This window comes from Hemitrygon akajei, chromosome 2 (genome assembly GCF_048418815.1).
Source record: "Hemitrygon akajei chromosome 2, sHemAka1.3, whole genome shotgun sequence".
NCBI lineage: Eukaryota > Metazoa > Chordata > Chondrichthyes > Myliobatiformes > Dasyatidae > Hemitrygon > Hemitrygon akajei.
In genome coordinates, this window is record NC_133125.1 from 143,724,358 (window position 1) to 143,745,062 (window position 20,705).

Here is a 20,705-nt window from a genome sequence, read left to right on the forward strand (position 1 = left end):
AAAGAAGAGAGAGTCTCAGTATAGACAATAGGTGCAGAAGTAGACCATTCGGCCCTTTGAGCCTGCACCGCCATTTTGAGATCATGGCTGATCATCTACTATCAATACCCGGTTCCTGCCTTGTCCCCATATCCCTTGATTCCCCTATCCATAAGATACCTATCTAGCTCCTTCTTGAAAGCATCCAGAGAATTGGCCTCCACTACCTTCTGAGGCAGTGCATTCCACACCCCCACAACTCTCTGGGAGAAGAAGTTTTTCCTTAACTCTGTCCTAAATGACCTACCCCTTATTCTTAAACCATGCCCTCAGGTACTGGACTCTCTCAGCATCTGGAACATATTTCCTGCCTCTATCTTGTCCAATCCCTTAATAATCTTATATGTTGCAATCAGATCCCCTCTCAATCTCCTTAATTCCAGCGTGTACAAGCCCAGTCTCTCTAACCTCTCTGCGTAAAACAGTCAGGACATTCCAGGAATTAACCTTGTGAACCTACGCTGTACTTCCTCTGCAGCCAGGATGTCCTTCCTTAACCCTGGAGACCAAAACTGTACACAATACTCCAGGTGTGGTCTCACCAGGGCCCTGTACAAATGCAAAAGGATTTCCTTGCTCTTGTACTCAATTCCCTTTGTAATAAAGGCCAACATTCCATTAGCCTTCTTTCTTTCTTTCTTTTTTTCTATTTATTTATCTATCTATCTATTTATTTATTAATTAATTAAATTTTTAAGAGAATTACATAAAATGAATAGAATATTAGAATAGTGGAAAATTAATATTGGCCCTCCCCCTCCCCTTAACCCTCCCCCCCCTTAGACCCCTATCTGAAAAAAAAGAAAAGAAAAAAAAGAAAAAAGAAAGAAAGAAAAAAGATAGAAAGATTGCCTGGATATCGGAGGATCCCCACATGTTCCATGGAGTTCAAAATAACTTCAGTTTTTATTTTCCCCAAATAACTTATAATTTTATCTTCAAAGGACCTATATATTTAATCCTATCTTTTGTAGATAGGGGTGCCAAATTTTCAAAAATATATCATATTCATTTCTTAAATTATAAGTAATTTTTTCAAGTGGAATGCAGCTATGTATTTCATTATTCCAATGATCCATAGTTAAGTATGAATCTGATTTCCAAGTAACTGCAATAGCTTTTTTGGCTACTGCCAATGCAATTTTTATAAATTTTTTCTGATATTTATTCAATTTAGGTTAAATATAAAATATCAAATAACACTCTTTTCTGTTATTTTCAACTAAAGGCCTATTTACGAGATAAACTGGGTCAAACAATGTTAATGCCAAAACCTAATGAAATAGAAATCAATTCAAAAAGGAAAAATTTAAAAATTTACATCTTGTATGTATAATTTGATTCAAAAACAGACAATTAAACCAGGAATCCATAAATCAAGACAAAAATGGGAAACTGATTTGAGTATTAAAATTGATGAAAAAATTGGTCAAGACTATGTCTTGATAGTATGATAAATACAATAAATGTCCGACTTAGATTAGTACAATATAATTTTTAACATCAATTATATATAACACCACAGAAAATAAATAGATCAAATTCAAATTTATCTGACCAATGTTTTCGATGTAATCAAGAAGTTGGTACCTTTTTACATTCTACTTGGTCCTGTTCTAAAATTCAACCTTTTTGGATAAATTTAAAGACTTTTACTGCAACAAATTATTGGAATACAACTCCCACATAGCCCAATATTATTTTTATTAGGTGATATTGAAGGGATAATACCAAAACCTAAATTGAAAAAATATCCATTAGCCTTCTTCACTGCCGGCTGCACTTGCTCATTCACCTTCAGTGACTGATGAACAAGGACTCCTAGATCTCTTTGTATTTCTCCCTTACCTAACTCTACACCGCTCAGATAATAATCTGCCTTCCTGTTCTTACTCCCAAAGTGGATAACCTCACACTTATTCACATTAAACGTCATCTGCCAAGTATCTGCCCACTCACCCAGCCTATCCAAGTCACCCTGAATTCTCCTAACATCCTCATCACATGTCACACTGCCACCCAGCTTAGTATCATCAGCACATTTGCTGATGTTATTCTCAATGCCTCATCTAAATCGTTGACGTAAATTGTAAACAGCTGTGGTCCCAATACCAAGCCCTGTGGCACCCCACTAGTCACCACCTGCCATTCCGAGAAACACCCATTCACCGCTACCCTTTGCTTTCTATCTGCCAACCAGTTTTCTTTTTTTTTATTAGTTTTTCTATACATTTTACAAATTAAAAACCCCAAATCCCAATGAGGAACATTAATACAGTGCAAAATTAAGCATACAATGACAATATGCTACAAAGGAAGAGAATTTGACAAAAAAGCACCTAAATTGAAGACAACTTAGTATCCTCCCCAAGCCCCACAACACAAAAAAAACAACTCCAGACTAACCACAACACAATATAGAGAGTATAAATCAGGACAATCAAACTCCCAGACTGTGAATACACTTAGCAACAGAGGATAATAATGCCTACTACCAGAAAAAAGAAAGGGAGCTGAAAGCAAGGGACCGAAAAGAAAAAAAAAACCCTAGTCAAGAGGAAGGTTATGAAAGTACTCGATAAAAGGTCCCCAGACCTTATGGAACTTTAGATCCGAATTAAGAACTGAATAATGAATTTTTTCAAGGTCCAAGCAGGCCATAATGTCGTTAAGCCATTGCGCATGAGTGGGCGGGGCAACATCTCTCCATCTAAGGAGGATCAAGCGTCTAGCCAGGAGAGAGGCAAAGGATAATAGTCAGCATTTGGTCGGACTCAGACGTAAATCTGCCTCGCCCCAGAAACCGAACAAAGCAATTAAGGGGTTTGGTTCTAGGTGCTGATTCAGAATACACAATAACGTAGTGAAGACATCTTTCCAAAATTTCTCCAAGCTAGGACAGAACCAGTACATATGGATAAGAGAGGCCACGCCCCTCTTGCATTTATCACAGAGCGGACTAATGTTAGGGTAGAATCGAGATAGTTTAGATTTAGACATATGGGCTCTATGAACAATCTTAAACTGTAAAAGGCAATGGTGAGCACAAAGAGAGGTTGAGTTAACCGATTTGAGAATCGAGTCCCAGCTCTCATCAGATAAGGAGGTATTTAAATCCTGTTCCCAGGCCATTTTAATTTTATCCACAGGCGCCCGTCGTAAGCTGCTAATTTATCTCGAATAATTGATATTAAACCTTTACCTAGTGGATTAATGGAAAGAAATAAGTCCATAGCATTTTTCGCAGGCATTTCAGGAAAGTTAGGAATTAAAGGAGCAATAAAGTGTCTAATTTGGAGATATCTAAAAAAATGAGCATTGGGCAGATTGAACTTAACAGAGAGCTGCTGAAAAGAAGCGAAGCGATTATCAATGAAAAGATCTTCAAAATGTCTAATGCCCTTCCTATACCAAACATGAAATGCTGAATCGTACGTTGTAGGTAAAAAAAAAGGTGATTATGTGCGACAGGGCTGGAAACGGAAAAACCATGGAAACCATAGCATTTCCTAAACTGAGCCCATATACGCTAAGTGTGTCTAACAAGAGGATTAGCTATTAATCTGGACAGACTACTAGGGAGTGCAGAGCCAAGAAGTGCAGAGATAGATAATTCTTTAGTGGAGTTCAACTCCATTGCCACCCAATTAGGGCACTCGGGTTGGCCGTGAAAGAAAGACCAAAAGGTAGCACAACGTATATTAGCTGCCCAATAATATAAACGAAAGTTAGGTAAAGCCATGCCACCCTCTTTTTTAGATTTTTGGAGATGGATTTTATTAATTCTAGAGTGTTTATTCTTCCACAGATATGACAAAATAATAGAGTCTAAGGAATCAAAAAAAGATTTAGGAATAAAAATTGGGATAGATTGAAATAAGTATAAAAATTTGGGGAGAACATACATTTTAACAACATTAATACGACATACCAAAGACATAGATAGAGGTGACCATTGTACCAGACTCTGTTTTATAGTATATGAAAGACTGGCAAAGTTTTCACGAAAGAGATCTTTAAACTTCCTTGTGACTGTAATTCCAAGATAAGTAAATTGATTATGGACTACTTTAAAAGGGAGATCACGAAATGTTAGTTCTTGTGCTTCTTTATTAATTGGGAAAAGTTCACTCTTATGTAAATTAAGTTTATAGCCGGAGATCTGGCTAAACTGGTCAAGAAGTGAAAACATTGGAGGTAAGGATGTAGACGGATTTGAGAGAAAGAGTAATAAGTCATCAGCACAAAGAGAAACTTTATGCTCAACACCCCCTCTCCAAATCCCGGTCAATTCAGGACAATTTCGAAATGCTATCGCCAAAGGTTCTATAGCCAAATCAAAGAGAAAGGGACTTAAGGGGCATCCCTGACGGGTGCCACGTTTGAGATTAAATACTTGGGATTTCTGAAAATTAGTTAAAACAGAAGCAGCAGGACACAGGTACAGCAATTTGATCCAAGAGATGAAACTTTGACCGAGGTCAAATTTTTCTAAGACTGCAAAAAGGTAGTTCCACTCTATACGATGAAATGCTTTCTCCGCACCAACCAGTTTTCTATCCATGTCAATACCTTCCCTCCAATGCCACGAGCTCTGATTTTACCCACCAATCTCCTATGTGGGACCTTATCAAATGCCTTCTGAAAACCAAGGTACACTACATCCACTGGATCTCCCTTGTCTAACTTCCTGGTTACATCCTCGAAAAACTCCAATAGATTAGTCAAGCATGATTTGCCCTTGGTAAATCCATGCTGGCTCGGCCCAATACTATCACTGCTATCTCAATATGCCACTATTTCATCTTTAATAATGGACTCTAGCATCTTCCCCACTACTGATATTAGGCTGACAGGACGCTAGTTGTCTGTTTTCTCCCTCCCTCCTTTCTTAAAAAATGGGATAACATTAGCCATTCTCCAATCCTCAGGAAATGATCCTGAATCTAAGGAACATTGTAAAATGATTACCAATGCATCCGCAATTTCCAGAGCCACCTCTTTTAGTACCCTAGGATGCAGACCATCTGGACCTGGGGATTTGTTAGCCTTCAGTGCCATCAGTCTACTCATCACCGTTTCCTTCCTAATGTCAATCTGTTTCATTTCCTCTGTTACCCTATGTCCTTGGCCCATCCATACATCTGGGAGATTGCTTGTGTCTTCCCTAGTGAAGACAGATCTAAAGTACTTATTAAATTCTTCTGTCATTTCTCTGTTTCCCATAACAATTTCACCCAATTCATTCTTCAAGGGCCCAACATTGTTCTTAACTATCTTCTTTCTCTTCACATACCTAAAAAAGCTTTTGCTATCCTCCTTTATATTCCTGGCTAGCTTAGCGTTGAGCAGCCAAGTGCTCCTTCACCAATGGCAGAGTCAGAATCACAGTCAGGTTTATTATCACCGGCACGTGTCGTGAAATTTGTTAATTTAACAGCAGCAATTCACTGCAATGCATGATAATGGCAGAAGAAAAATATATAGATAAATCAACCAATTACTGTCTATGTATATTGAATAAATTAAAAATCATGCAAAAACAGATGTAACACACTGTAAGGTTTCACTACTAATGGAATGGCTTCTCTGTAATGTTCCACTGCTAAGGCAGTGATTTCTCTGTAGCACCAATGTTTGGGTTATGACTGGAGATAACAGGGCATGCTAGCCAATGAGCAGGATGTTGTACTTTCTTGTGTCCGGGAGCAGGGATCTTGTGGTCTTTGGTTGGGGAGCGGTGAAGAGTGAGGATGCAAATGGAGAAAGTTGGTAGACCGCCAAATGGAGTGGACTGAGGAGCACAGGTCCGAGGATCAGCTACGCTTGGAGGGAGGAGGTCAATGGGAACAAATGGATGACAATGTGAGCTCCAACATTTGTGCATTAGACTGTTCCATGAGAATGAGGCCTTTTTCTTTTTTTTTGTTTCTTTACTAACCATATAGTCAAATTAAGAATGATAAAGCTCAATCATTTAATCGCATATTGTGTACTGTTTGTTATTTCGTGGTACTAATTTGCATCGGGGACACATTGCGCAGCATCCAACTAAACAAGATTTCTTAAGTTTGGCTGGGCCAGGGGCTATCATCCCCTAGATTAAGCTGCTAGCTGAACCGAGGGTTACACAAAAATAACGTATATTAACATTCACAGGTTCAATGTCCATTTAAGAATCAGATGGCAGAGGGGAAGAGGCTGTTCCTGAATTGTTGAGTGTGTGCCTTCAGGCTTTTGTACCTCTTACTTGATGGTAACAGTGTGAAAAGGGCATGCCCTGGGTGCTGGAGGTCCTTAATAATGGAAGCTGCCTTTCTGAGACACCACTCCTCGAAGATGTCTTGGGTACTTTGTAGGGTAGTATCCAAGATGGAGTTGACTAAATTTATGACCCTCTGCAGCTTCTTTGGTCCTGTGCTGTAACCACACACCCCCCCCCCCCCCATACAGTGATGCAGCCTGTCAGAATGCTTCCCATGGTACATTTATAGAAGTTTCTGAGTGTATTTGTTGACATACCAAATCTCTTCAAACTCCTAATGAAGTATGGTTGCTGTTTTGTCTTCTTTATAGCTGCATCAATAATGTTGGGACCAGGTTAGGTCCTCAGAGATCTTGACACCCAGAAATTTGAGGGTGCCTCTCTCCACTCCACTCTCAGTTCACTCTCTCCACTTCTGATCAGTCTATGAGCATCAGTATGTGTTCCTTTGTCTTACCCTTCCTGAAGTCCACAATCAGCTCTTTCGTCTTACTGAGGGCAAATAAGGATACACCATCCCCTGGAGCCAAGAGTCTAAAGAGCAGGTGTCAGGCAGACAGCAGGAGGCTGATGCAGTGCATATTTGATAGATTAGGCAGGAGTTCTGGTATGTCACCAATGGCTGGAAAATTTCTGTAGATGTACTGTGGAGAGCATTCTAACTGGTTGCATCACTGCATAGGATCAGAAAAAGTAGAAGGTTGCAAATTCAGCCACCTCAATCATGGGCACACATCTCCCCAGCATTGGGTTCATCTTCAAAAAATGATCCCTCAAAAAGCTGTCATCCATCACTAAGGACCCTCCTATTACCCAGTACATGGCCTCTTATTACTACCATCTGAGAGAAGGTAGAAGAACTGGAAGACAAACACTCAATGTTTTACGAACAGCTTCTCCTCCACTATCAGATTTCTGAACAGACAATGAAACTAACCTCATGAACACTACCTATTTTTGCTCTCTTTCTGCATAACTTACTTAACTTCTTAGTATTTTTCTTACTGTAATTTCTAGTTGTTTATCGGACTGTAGTGCTACTGCAAAGCAAATTTTGTGACATGCACACAGTGGTCACTTTATTAAGTACATCCTGCTGCTGCTGCAGCCCATTTACTTGTGCATGCAGAGATGCTCTTCTGCACACCACAATTGCAGTGTGCAGTTATTTGTTACCGTCGCCTTCCAAACCAGCTTGAGCCAACCTTGTATTTCTTCTCTGACCTCTCTCATTAACAAAGTTTTTTCACTCACAGAACTGCCACTCACTGGATGCTTTCTCTGTAAACTCTAGAGACTGTTGTGAAAATGCCACGAGTTCAGCAGTTTCTGAGATACTCTAAACACCCCGGCTGTATCTAACAATCATTCCATGGCCAAGATCAATTACCATTTCCTCCCTGTTCTGATATTTGGTCTGAACAACTGAACTTCTTGACCATGTCTGCATGCCTTTATGCATAGAGTTGCTGCCACATGATTGGCTGATTAGATATTTGTATTAACAACCAGGTGTACAGGTGTACCTAATAAAGTGGTGACAGAGTGTATGTCAGTGATATTAAACCTGATTCTGATAAATGAAGGTATATGATGGGGTTCCTACCATTTGCTTTGTTCAGTTCCACCAAGGCTCCAATGTGCACTGGAAGCAGCACAGCATGATATGGGTCTTTATTCATCACCCTGGTAAAAGACAACAAAGTAAACAGCTCAGGTTATCAGATTAATCTACCTTCAAAGGGAGTAAAAATTATGAAATTGTTTCCGCATTAACATAAGCAGGAGTCAGGCAGAGGGTGGCACTCTCAGCCATGGCAGTAAGTCATGGATTAACTTCCTTTCCAAACCCCACACAGCAAAATCCTAAAATTTATGGCAGTGCAGAGAGAGTGCTGCGTCGTTCAGTGTCAGCTTTCAGGGAGTCTTTAGCCTCTAAAGAGTCATAGAAAAGTACAGCACAGAAAAAGGCCCTTCATCCCATCTAGTCTATGCCAAACCATTTAAACTCCCTAGTCCAATAGACCTGTGCCAGAAACATAGCCCTCTGTACCCCTACTGTCCGTGTACCTACTCAAACTTAAATGTTGGAATTGAGCTTGCATGCACTACCTGTACTGACAGCCCGTTGCACATTATCATGACACTCTGAATTAATAAGTTTCCCCTCACGTTCCTCTTAAACTTTTCACCTTTCACCCTTAACCCATGAACTCTAGCTGCAGCCCCACCCATCCTCTTGCAATGACTCCATCTCAAACCCCTCACAATTTTGTATGCGTCTATCAAACCTCCCTTCAATCTTCTACCTTCCAAGGAATAAAGCCCTAACCTTTTCAATCAAGGATTTCTATTTCCATGTTAAGTGTACTTCTAAAATGGAAAATTCTTGATTTGCAAACCCCTTTGCCTGTTGCTTTTTGGAGTATTAAAAGGCCAATACTAAAATTTTGGGTCATATACAATTACTTACACAAAGATATCATCTTGTTCCATGATGCTCCTTGGATTTTCATCCACTGAAAATATTCTGTGGAACTGGTGGTTGTATATGCCTGTGACAACCATCTGAATATAAAATAATAACTTCAGATATTCCAAACCGCAGGGCTATTCCTTCCAGAATCATATCTATCCACCAAGCTTCTCAAAGGTAGATAATCTGTTCATTATCTCAATGGTTATTGTGGGAGCCTGCTGTCTACCAATTAGCTGCCAAATTTCCTCTGTTACCACAGCAATTACACTTCAAACACGATTTTTGTTGGCTGTAAATAACCTTACTGATGACGTATAGACTTTACTTACATTGAAGTCAGTTTATAGCAAGTCTTGAAATCACAATTGTAGTAATTCCTCTCTGCCATGGATACAACAACATCCAGGTTATCCTGAAGTCCATCAACTGATTCAGGAATTACTGTTTCACTTGGTTTATTATACTGTTAGGGGAAGAAAGAACAGTGTGAAAGCAACATTACTATAGCAGGTCAAACAATTGAAAGTTATTGAGTCAGCAGAAGCAGGTACAAATTATAGGAAGAAAACAGTGACAAGGATTTCAGTAACCCTTGCTGGAAGAGCTAAAAGTCTGTACTTGTTTCCAACTCGAAATTCTTTTTTCCTTGTTCAGATTGGGAATTATTTATGTCAATATATATATTCCCAGGGTAGAGGAATCCTAAACTAGAATGCACAAGCTTAGGGTAAGAGAGGAACAATTTAAAAGGGAACTGGGAGGCAACTTTTTCACGCAGAGGATGCAATGGGTGCCATGGAAATAGTTGAGGCAGGTACAACAGTATCATTGAAGAAGCACTTGGATAGATATGTGGAAAGGTGAGGTTAAGAGGAATAGGGACTGAATTCAGGAGTGAAGCTACAAACAAGGCTGATTCAGGCCACCGTACTTCAAGAAAGCAGATTCATTGCAAAGAGGCCATGGTGGGGTCTGGCGATTTTGATCCAATGTGACACCCAGATGCCATAGGAGAGATTCGGAATTGGTGCCCATGCATGCACTCAGTGGCCACTTTATTAAGTACACCTGTTAGTTAATGCAAGTATCTATTCAGCCCATCAGGGGGCAGCAACTCAATGCATACAAGCATGCAGGTGTGAGTCAAAAGGTTCAATTGTTGTTCAGACCAAACATCAGAACGGGAAGGAAATGTGACCTAAGTGATTTTAACTGTGAAACGATCGTTGGTCCCAGACTGAGTGGTTTGAGTATCTCAGAATCTGCTGAGCTCCTGGGATTTTCACTTACAAGAGTCTCTAGAGTTTACAGAGAGTGGTGCACAAAACAAAAAACATCCGGTGAGTGGCAAATCTGTAGGTGAAAAAGCCTTGTTAATGATAGAGGCCAGAGGAGAATGGCCAGACTGGTTCAAGTGACAGCAAGGTAACTCAAGTTACCACACCTTGCAACAGTGGTGAGCAGAAGAGCATCTCTGAATGAACAACACACCGAACCTGGGCTACAGCCGCAGAAGACCACGAACATGCACTCAGGACCACCTCATTAGGTCGAGAAGTTCCCAATAAAGCGGCCACTGAATGTATACTGCAGTTACTTGGCAAGGCTAGTCCAACAATACTTCCCAAATCCCAGATCCCTACCCCCAAACACATCAGGGACACAGGAACAGCACTGCCTGTGGGTTCACACATCATCCTGTCTTAGAATGCACCAACCATTCTCTTGCCTTCACTGGGTTCAAAACCCAGAACTCCCTCCACACAAACACCCCGGGAGAACCTTCACCAGAGGAATGCTCAAGCAGGTGACTCAGCACCTCCCCCTCAAGGGCAGTTAAGCCTGGGCGGTAAATACTGTCTTTGCCAATTAACCCTGTATCCTGAAAATAGACAAAATAAAAACAGAAGCAGCTGCGGTGTCACGGGACATGTGGCTGGGACCTGGCTACAAAAGCAAAATCCAGATACCTTGTTCAATACACAGCACACAATATATTGGCTCCACATTTGTTAAGTACTTGCCCTTGGGAACATATGATAGTTCCTGGCATATTAATGTCCAAACATGCTTAAATTCCTCTCTGATCTAACTATCTCCATTTCTGAAATCTTCATGTATTTAGTCTTATAGTTGAAATTACTATTTAAAACCACTCCCTGCTCCCTCATGCTTTCCTCTGTTAAGAAAGATGCTATATAAATGCACCCACCTATCTTCCCACCCACCTGGCTCCACCTATCACCTGCCATCTTGTATTCCTTCCCTTCCCCCCCCCCCCCCCCCCCAACCCAAACCTTCTTGTTTTGGCTTCTTCACCGTTTCTTTCCAGTCTTGGTGAAGGGTCTTGGCTCAAAACATTGTCCGTTTATACCTTTCCATAGATGCTGCTTGATCTGCTGAGTTCCTTCAGTGTTTCGTGCATATTGCTCTACATAAATGCAAACTGCTTTGATGCATCTACATCCTCTTACCAGCAAAGATACAGGAGCACCACCATGGGTCAAAGAGTGATATTGCAGCTTCCACTCACAGCAAATGCCCAAGTACACGAATTCACAACAGAAAGATAACAAGGACCGAATGCAAGTCTTTAAATTAGAAATTAAACTATAACCAGAAGCACTGATCTAATCAAGCCAAGCGTAAACTGGAAGTTGTTAATATTTTAGCAGTACTGAATCCACAAACTGTGCTGACATTATTTCTCCTGATCATGCAATTACTGTTTCACGGAAACATTAAAAAGGAACAGTTACCTTTTTCAATTTATTTTCATACAGGAAGTACAGTAATTCATGCTCCTCTTCTGTGCACTGCTTACTGAAAGGTAACGAGTCTAGTAACTCCTTCTCTAAAAAGAGGAAAGTTTTACATGGAGTTAATACATTGTCAAGAGAACTGTGCTACACAGATCAATATGACACTTTTTATCGTTTAGACTCCCTGGCATGGGTGGCCTTCAGACTAACCCCCGCTGCTTACTTCTGACAACCCTATGACATCAACTCAGAAGCAGAAAATGACTGGTCCAACAAAGGCTGGGCTCAAGCTGTGCAAATGCCTGATACTGGAGTCTTGGTCCCAATTCTGGACTCCATGTGTAGAGGGAAACACACAAAGGCGCAGGGTGTGGAGACTTCCAATATGGAGCATAAGTACCAGCTCACACCAGATGGATCAAACAGCCTGAACACTTTACACTGTCACGTTCACACAGTGTCAAGCATATAGCTTAGCTATAGCACTCACAGGTTTAAATCCCAAGACTTAAACTGAAGATAAAGGTTATATCCCGATACGGTGATACCAAGGGAGTCCCACACCGAAGGAGAAAGAGACATTAAACTGAGACTATTCCCTTCAGAAGGAGGTAAATATGCCACCATTTAATAGGGAAGAGTGTTTCCTGTGGTGCACTGGCCAACACTTATCCTGAGGGTTTGGAAAGATACAATCTGGGTGCGGTGCAGATGGCACTAGGCAGAAGATCAGGTCAGCATGGCGTAGATGAAAAAGGCCTGTGGACTCTATGACTACGGACCAGCAGCATTGAAATACATCATCTGTCATCACAGTTTCTGGCGCTCGATACACCGGCTGCCACGTTTCCTTCAGCCGTCCACATCACAAGCATTTCCTCAGTTATAAAGTAAGTTGGGACATCTTGGAGTTTGAAGATATGTCTGAATTATTTATTTAAGGTGTAGAGGAAGCAGCTTGTGAAGCAACTGAGAGTCTTTAGTCAGTAAATCTGGAAGACCTCCATGAAGCACAGGATGATAAAGGTGACTTAGTAGAGGTACACAAGATGATAAAAGACATAGTTTGAGTTGAGAGCCAGAGACTTTTTCTCAGGGTGGAAACCGCTAATAAAGGGGGCATAATTTTAAGATGATTGGAGGAATGCATGGGGGCAGTGTCAGAGGTAGTTTTCTTTTTAAACACAGAGTGGTGGGTGCATTGGACATGCTGCAGGGGTGGTGGTAGAGGCAGATACATTAGGGACATTTAAGGAACTCTTCAATGGGCACGTGACGATAGAAAAATGGAGGGCAAGATGGGAGGTAACAGACAGAGTGATCTTAGAGTAGGTTAAAGGATCAGCACAACATCCTGGGCCAAAGGGCCTGCACTGTGCTGCAATGGTCTATGTTTAACTCACAGTGGACTACCTCAGCTTTTAGTAATCGAACAAATCGGTAGCAAACCTTCCTGTGCCGTCAGCATGTGGTGTGATGTCAATAGGTCAAAAGCTTCAAAGCAACACACATCAAGCTTCAGTGCCTCTCTGTAGTTGTTGGTGGCCAGGGGTCGATTATCCATGGCATCGTAGATCTTCCCTCGCAAAAGGCAGATCGAACTTTTAATCTATCAAAAAAAAGTTCCAACAGATTAAAAGGCAATCTATGTAATTCAACGAAAAATACAGGTACATGCATTTTGCACTACAGTAACTTCGCATACAGAACAATTTTAAATTGCAATTACTTAAACAAACATGTCACCAACATGAATTTCAATATATTGTAGATTCCAGTTAACTGGGACAGCCGTTTATTTGGGACAATTCTTAAAAGAACAAAAGCTAATTGAGAAAATAGCCAGGGTCCCTTCATGTATCTGGGATACTATGCCGCTAAATTGGTACAGGGGATTGATGCTTAACAATTTCTAACCAGTCAGTCACATAAACTCTTGAGGCCATTAGACACTACACTGTGCTTAGAGTGAACAGTTTTTAAAGTAGCATCAGTTGTGCGTGTTTCGGTTCAAAAAGCAGTGATTTTTGTCACTGACAATCGGTGAGAAATAAGCACGAAGACAATTGTCTTGCTCACTACGGTTTCAATCATTCAGGCTTGGAGAGGCCAGAAACATCCGAGAGTGAAAATGGAACTTCATTTGGAGGCAGCAATCAGCAAAAGCAACTGAGAAAGGTCAGTGACGCTGGAAAGACAGTTGACCTCCAGGAAAGACTGGCAAGGGCACACAAGGGCTAGCAACCCTGTGTGCAGTACTCGCACCATACAAGCAGTATGGATGAATCAGGAACTAGAATTCAATCCAGAAGTCCCCTCACCAAGAATCCCAGCAACTGAGCTGAACATGGCAGAGCCCACGTGGCAAGAGGTCCAGGATATCATCAAGAGAACAAAGTCATCTGCTATACCCTACAAGATATATAAGAATTGCCCTAAAGTCCTCCAGAGGGTGTGAAATATAATGCCTACTAGGATTCAAGCTATGCTTTACTTTAGCCCACTTTACAACTGTTACGAATGTGGAGCAACTCTGAGGGTGCAAAGGCGCCCCCTCTTTTTTGAGAATCGCAAGATCGCTAGTATTTCGGGTATGAGACCCAGGAGATGAGAGAGATACACAGCATGTCAGGAATTGAGAGAGAGAGAGAGAGAGAGAGAGAGAGACGCAGAATACACAACAAGGTGGAATGTCTCCTGACACAAGCAGAACGGAACCACTGATTACTGCTATTGTCTCTTGGAGACGGAATTGTGTATTGAGTACTGTACTATTCATTGAAACCCCTCAGGGGACAACCAGAGTGGTCTGGTTGAGGGATTGCATCATCCCAACCTGACTGACATCTGAGACCCCGTGAGTGAGGATAAAAGACGGGTCTGGGGAACACCCCTCAGACACACCAGGAGAAACGTACAAGACCGGTGGGGGGCTTGTGTGTGTGTCCATCCTTGCCTGGGTGGCGAGTCCTCCACGGAACAGTCTAGCTAAAGGACGGATACGGATCAAGATCGTACCAAGGAAAGTCAGCAAGTTATTCTTCTATTTCTCTCTCTCTCTCCAACAATTGCAACACAGCGACAAACGAACGACGGCAGCCTGTGTGAACTGAAACGAACTTTAGATTTCCATCAGACAATTCATTATCCCCTAGACAACGATAGAGCTTATTTCTTATTGATGATTATTATTATACCCGCACTTTTTGGTTTAGTATTGACGACGTATATTATCTGTATATTTGCATTGATATTATTTTTGTGTATTTTTGCTAATAAATACTGTTAAAAATAGTATCACCAGACTCCAATGGACGCCTCTATCTTTGCTGGTAAGTAACCCAGTTACGAGGTTCATAACACAACCAAGTGGCAAAACCTCCAAAAGGGGATTCCAACTGGCTGTACCATCTCCCCCATCTTGGTTGCTATGGGTATGAACCTCCTCATATCAGCAGCAGAAGACATAGCCCGAGGCCCATTGTCGGAGCCTGGGATCCGATAACCCGCAATACAGGGGTTCATGAATGACATCACAGTAACCACTGTAACCCATGTCTGAGCAAGATGGGTACTGGAAACCCTGGGCTAGATTACCTTCAAGGCCAGGAAGTCCAGGTGCATGGTGATCAAAAGGGGCAAGCCTGTTCGCAAGTTCAGTGAGAAATCGTTCCATCCATAGAGGACAACCTGGTCAAGTGTCTTGGAAAGTGGTTTAATGCAGCAATGACAGACAGCGCCAACATCACTGACACTGTAAAGCAGACTGAAGAGCGTCTGATGAAGATCAACAAAACCAGACTTCCTGATAAACTTAAGATATTGCTGTACCAACATGGTCTTCTACTGTAGAAGGTATTGAGAGGAATGTCAACAAGCACCTGCAGAGGAGGCTGGAGATCTCCCCAAGTTTTTCAGTGGGGCTCTACATAAGATCAGGCTGTTTTCACTGGTAGTGGAGGAGTTCAAGGTGGCAAAGTAGAGAGTTGTGTTCTCACCAAGATAACAAGCTAGTAAACCAAGCTGGAGTCACAGCAAGATCAGGCTGAAAATGGGCTGCCAAGTCGGCCACAGGCCAGCCAGTGAGCTCCCTGCAATTGACAGACATCATCAGCAACCCATACCTGGGATGGCTAGGCCTCAGCTCTGCACACTTCCAACAATGGGCGATTGCAGATGCAAGGGATAAGCAGGATATGGTCTAGGCAGAGAGGTACGGAACTGTGAGAACGAAAGGCGGTGGAGCTGAGGTCACAGGGACAAAAGATAGATAGATAGATAGATAGATACTTTATTCATCCCCATGGGGAAATTCAACTTTTTTCCAATGTCCCATACACTTGTTGTAGCAAAACTAATTACATACAATACTTAACTCAGTAAAAAATATGATATGCATCTAAATCACTATCTCAAAAAGCATTAATAATAGCTTTTAAAAAGTTCTTAAGTCCTGGCGGTAGAATTGTAAAGCCTAATGGCATTGGGGAGTATTGACCTCTTCATCCTGTCTGAGGAGCACTGCATCGATAGTAACCTGTCGCTGAAACTGCTTCTCTGTCTCTGGATGGTGCTATGTAGAATCTTCCAAACACAAGATCACCTGGGCAGCTTTGGAGACTGCAGCCCTTCTGCATTTCTTTCTTCCTACAGTCTGTGTATGACACTCTTCCTACACCATCACGGATCCTTACATGGGGGCTGAGAAAGGACCCTAACTGCAAGTTTTGTGGTCGGCAGGGTTCACTGGCGCACATACTGTTAGGATGCAAAAGAGCTTTAAGATAAGGACAGTATAGGTGGCATCACAACAAGGTCCTGCTGCCTCTTGCTGACAACTGGAGCAGGAGAGGTGTAAAAAGAGACCAGCTGGCAGAGAGGCAAACAGGGCAGTCATTTTCATCAAGGAGAGGGCCATGCCAGTCATATCAAAGAGGCCTAAATTCAACCTGCTGCTAACTGCCATATCATGGGAGATGAGGGTCGATGTGGGGAGAAAGCTGCAGTTCCTGGAGGTGTTGCAAACCACACTTTGACAAGACATCGTACTATGGTCCACTGAAGACAAGAAAATCATCCTGTTGGCGCTCACAGTACCATGGGAGGAAGGATGCGAGGAGGCTCATGAGAGGAAGGCCCTTAAGTACCAGTCCTTAGTCCAGGAGTGCAGGGACAAAAGATGGCAGACTTGGCTATTTCCAGTGGTGATTGACTGTAGAGGGACTCCGGTAATGTCAGCATGGAGGTCGGGCCTTGATGAAAAGAGCTTAGAACCAAGCAGCTCATAGGATGGGGGTGGAAGCAGAAAGAGCCTCTTGCTGGATATGGAGCAGGCGAGAAGAGTTCAGCTGGAAGTCAGGAGCAGATAGGTAGTGACTTGGCTATCACGGCTGACTTAACAACTGGATAGCGTATTGGTTAAGGGTTGAAACACTCTATGAAAATTGGGTACCACCTGGTAACATCTGCTCCTGGCCAAAGGGTACGGTTACCTCATCAGGTAACTGAAGAACACCCCAGTGTAAGATGCAAGTATGAAAGCAGTCCAGTATCTGCACTAATTTTGTTCATTTTCCATCTAACAAAGGAACATAGCAGCATGTTGGTTTGGCCTTGTGAAAGAGTTTTTCAAGTGGAAAAGCTGTTGAACTGGGACAGTTCCACTCCTTCGATCTTGGAAGTCTGGGTCCAGTGGCACAAGCAGTCATTCCAAACTGGGGTCTTCCTTAGTTGCAGTGGGTATCATGTCTTTTTAGGTGCCTAATCATGACCTCCACTCTCTACAAAGCACTGTAGAACCACCTTCTTAGCCATTGGATCTTACTGTTGATCTCATCTGCCCAGTCTGCCTGAACTAACTTTACATGCTAACAGCTACTTGGAGCCACAGGTGAGAGCTGAATGACCAGCTGGAACCAAAGGTGAGTGAGCTGCTCCAGAATGGACATGACAACCCCCCTCCCCACCCCCGCCACGTACAGCAGCGTACACTGGACAAATTCATCAGTCGATAACTATTGAGAACTAATACACAGTTTTATAGTCCTGTAGTAGCTTTAGTAGTGCTCTAACTTGTTCCATATTTCATTTATTAAATACATAATCTGTTACTCAGTGAAGCCATATTTGCCTTTTCTATACCTTTTTAACCATTTCTATAAAACGTCAGCTAATTAGGGCAACTGTTTAATTGGGCCAAATTATCCCAGTTAACCAGAATCCACTGTACCTTAAATGTATAGGTAGACACGAGAAGCCAAACAACACTATTATGTGATTATTTTATAACTGATTAGTTTCTCTATATTTTTTGTATCTTTGCTCTATTACTTTTGCCTCTAAACATTAATCAATCTCAATCTTGAAAATTCCAATAATCTGCCACATCCAAAGTAATATTCCTGACATCATCTTGTGAAAAATATTTCCAATTTCTCTATCCAAGATCCACTCATTTATTCCTAGATTTAATTAGTGTGCTTTTAAGATTGTGAAGCAATAACTTAACTCGCGACGTTACACACCGTGAACCATTAACAGGCAATGGCAGATTTCAATCTGTATCCAAGATTTAAACAGCCTAACTTAATATAAATTGGAAAAATTATGCTACACAATAGATGAATTTGAATGGTTAAAGAGAGTCAACATCAATCCAGCAATTGCCACAAACGTAAAATAATTTGTCTACAGCTTCCACTAAAAAGCCGATAGTTGATCGCTGGCAGATTTCCCTGCACTCATGGTGGGAATTTTAGCTGCTGACTACGGAGAGCTTCAACCTGACAGAAGTCCAGCAACTCCAGTTGTTTCAATGGAAAGGAGGGCAGGTAGGAAATTACAGGCAATTTAAATTAAAATACAATTTTTGATGTTATTAATTATTTTTAAAACCCTACACAGTGCTTTATTTTTGAAAACCTAATTATATATTTAATGGTTTCTGAACATCTGGCAAACATCAGCAGACACTGCCCACACACAGCAGCACAGACCATGAGAGAACCATGATACTCACTGCAGCTGGAGACAGCCCCCAGTCAATTGAAGCTTCTTTAACTTTGTTGTCATCTTTGGCACTCTTCTCCAGGATAATCTTGTTAATTGGTTCCTGCATATCCAGAATGTCGAGGGCTTGCTGATATTCCTTGGCTGCATACTTTGAAATTGAAAAAAAATGAGAGATAAAAATTAGCAGAGCACTGAGGATGAAGACCTCTCAGAATCTTACTGAAAGGTAGAATAGGTGTGAGGGGCTGAATGGCCTATTTTTTTTGTGCTTATAATTTCTAATGAAATAGAAGTAATCATCAACATAGATCTTGTAATTTATGGCATGTTAATGAATCATTCAAATTCTCTACAAGAAGAGAGACCCTCCCAATGAAACCTTGACAGGCTTCCTTTTGTTCTCTTCCCTAAAGTAGGTCTCAAATCCACCACACTAATCAGTCAGCCAGAGATGGCATAAGTACTGCAGCAAAAAGCAAGACTACAGATAAATGCTGCCAAAATCAGTCAGCGTTTATAGCTCAAAGCTCATAAAAATTCTTTTATTTTTGCCAAAATTCCAGATAGAACTGTACATAACAGGAAGGGCCCTTTGACCCACAATGTTGTGCTGAACTAATTAAATCGTTAATCTAATGCCCACTACACTAATCCTTTCTGCCTACACATTATCCATATCCTATATCCTTCCATTTTCTGCACATTCATGTGCCAATTTAAGAGCTTCTTGAACGCCTCCACTGTATCTACCTCCAAAGCCACACCAAGAACCCATCACACTCTGTGTAAAAGATTTGCACCACACATCCCCTTTGAACTTAGCCCCTTTCACCCTTTCAGCCCTCTGCTATTAAAAGAAAAAAGAATTAAAGATGAGCTTTGTCTGTCAGATGTACATCTAAGCATACAGTGAAAGGTATAATTTGTGTCAAATCAAATCAGCGAGGATTGGGTTGAGCAGCCCGCAGGTGTTGCCACGCCTGGAGCACCCAGAGGGAAGCTGCACAAACTCCTTACAGTGGTGGGAATTGAACCCTGATCTTATACACTACCTGACCCACTAATTTCCTCCAGCATCTCATTTTTGCTCCATTTTCCAGCACTGGCAATCTTTCGTGCCTCCATTTCAGACAATGGCTCCATTATCTTTATGGGGCTGGGGGTCTCAGGACAAGCACTTATTAAATAATTATTTATCCACCTTAACTTACTGAGGCTTTTGGTTATATACATTACCAGAGGAATGGACCAGAGAGCTAAGAGGCTTTGGTTTGCATCAGGAACATTTGCCGATTACATTCTGGGACTGCTGCTGCAAGCTTCCTCATGTTATAGCTCAACACGACATAGGGTATCGTGGTCTGGCTGCCACAAATCACAGAGATCACTTCTCAAAATACTATTTCTCTCAAACTGCATTGAATCATTTCTAACTGGAGTCAGAGAGTTATACAGTGCAGATACTGGCCCTTCAGCCCATCATGCTTGTGCTGCCATTTTCCGCATTTACACTAATCCCATTTGCAGGCATTGGGCATGTATCTATCCATATCTTGCCTATGTAAATATCTCTTAAAACGGGGCTAGTATTGGCCCCCACCATCTCTTCTGGCAACACCCTCTGGATATCAACCACTCACTGAGTGGGAAACTTTCCCCTCAGATCCCCTTTGAAACTCTACCAACTCACACCGAACCTCTGCCCTGTTGTTTCTGACACCATTACTAAGCACGGGAATAGTACTCCATCACCATGATCCCCCAAGAGAGCCTATTCCATGGGGTTAAAAACAAATTATAGCTCACAGAAATGCAGATTAGCTTTGAAGTTACCCTTCAAATATGGATCAAGAGATCTAGTATTTCTACTCCAGACAATGGAAGCAGCTTGCTGTGACCCAATGTTAACCATCTCCTCTAGAACCTTAAAACCACAATCAGATCATTGTCCAAACAACTGTTCCCTGTGCAAACCCGCTCACTGATGAATTCATAGTAAGCCATACATATGCATATTAGCAAATATGATTTTGACATGGAAGAGTTATAAATGTCATAAAATATACTGCACTTACGTGACACAGGGCAGCAAAATATCGACACGCTCCATATAACTGAGGAATAAAAAGACATTTTTAACACCAATGTT

At 41.6% G+C, this 20,705-nt stretch overlaps 1 protein-coding gene across 2 annotated transcripts in view; it reads right to left on the minus strand.

Annotated features, from left to right (window-relative positions):
- Nucleotides 1-20,705, minus strand: part of cdc16 (cell division cycle 16 homolog (S. cerevisiae)) — a 75,633-nt gene that overhangs the window by 46,343 nt on the left and 8,585 nt on the right. For both annotated transcript variants that reach the window (XM_073028937.1, XM_073028946.1), the window contains exons 4-9: nucleotides 20,632-20,670; nucleotides 18,564-18,704; nucleotides 12,995-13,154; nucleotides 11,543-11,637; nucleotides 9,113-9,246; nucleotides 7,911-7,990 (exon numbers count right to left, since the gene is read on the minus strand). In XM_073028937.1, coding sequence (XP_072885038.1) covers nucleotides 7,911-7,990; nucleotides 9,113-9,246; nucleotides 11,543-11,637; nucleotides 12,995-13,154; nucleotides 18,564-18,704; nucleotides 20,632-20,670 — 649 coding nt within the window. The remainder of the gene's footprint in view (nucleotides 1-7,910; nucleotides 7,991-9,112; nucleotides 9,247-11,542; nucleotides 11,638-12,994; nucleotides 13,155-18,563; nucleotides 18,705-20,631; nucleotides 20,671-20,705) is intronic.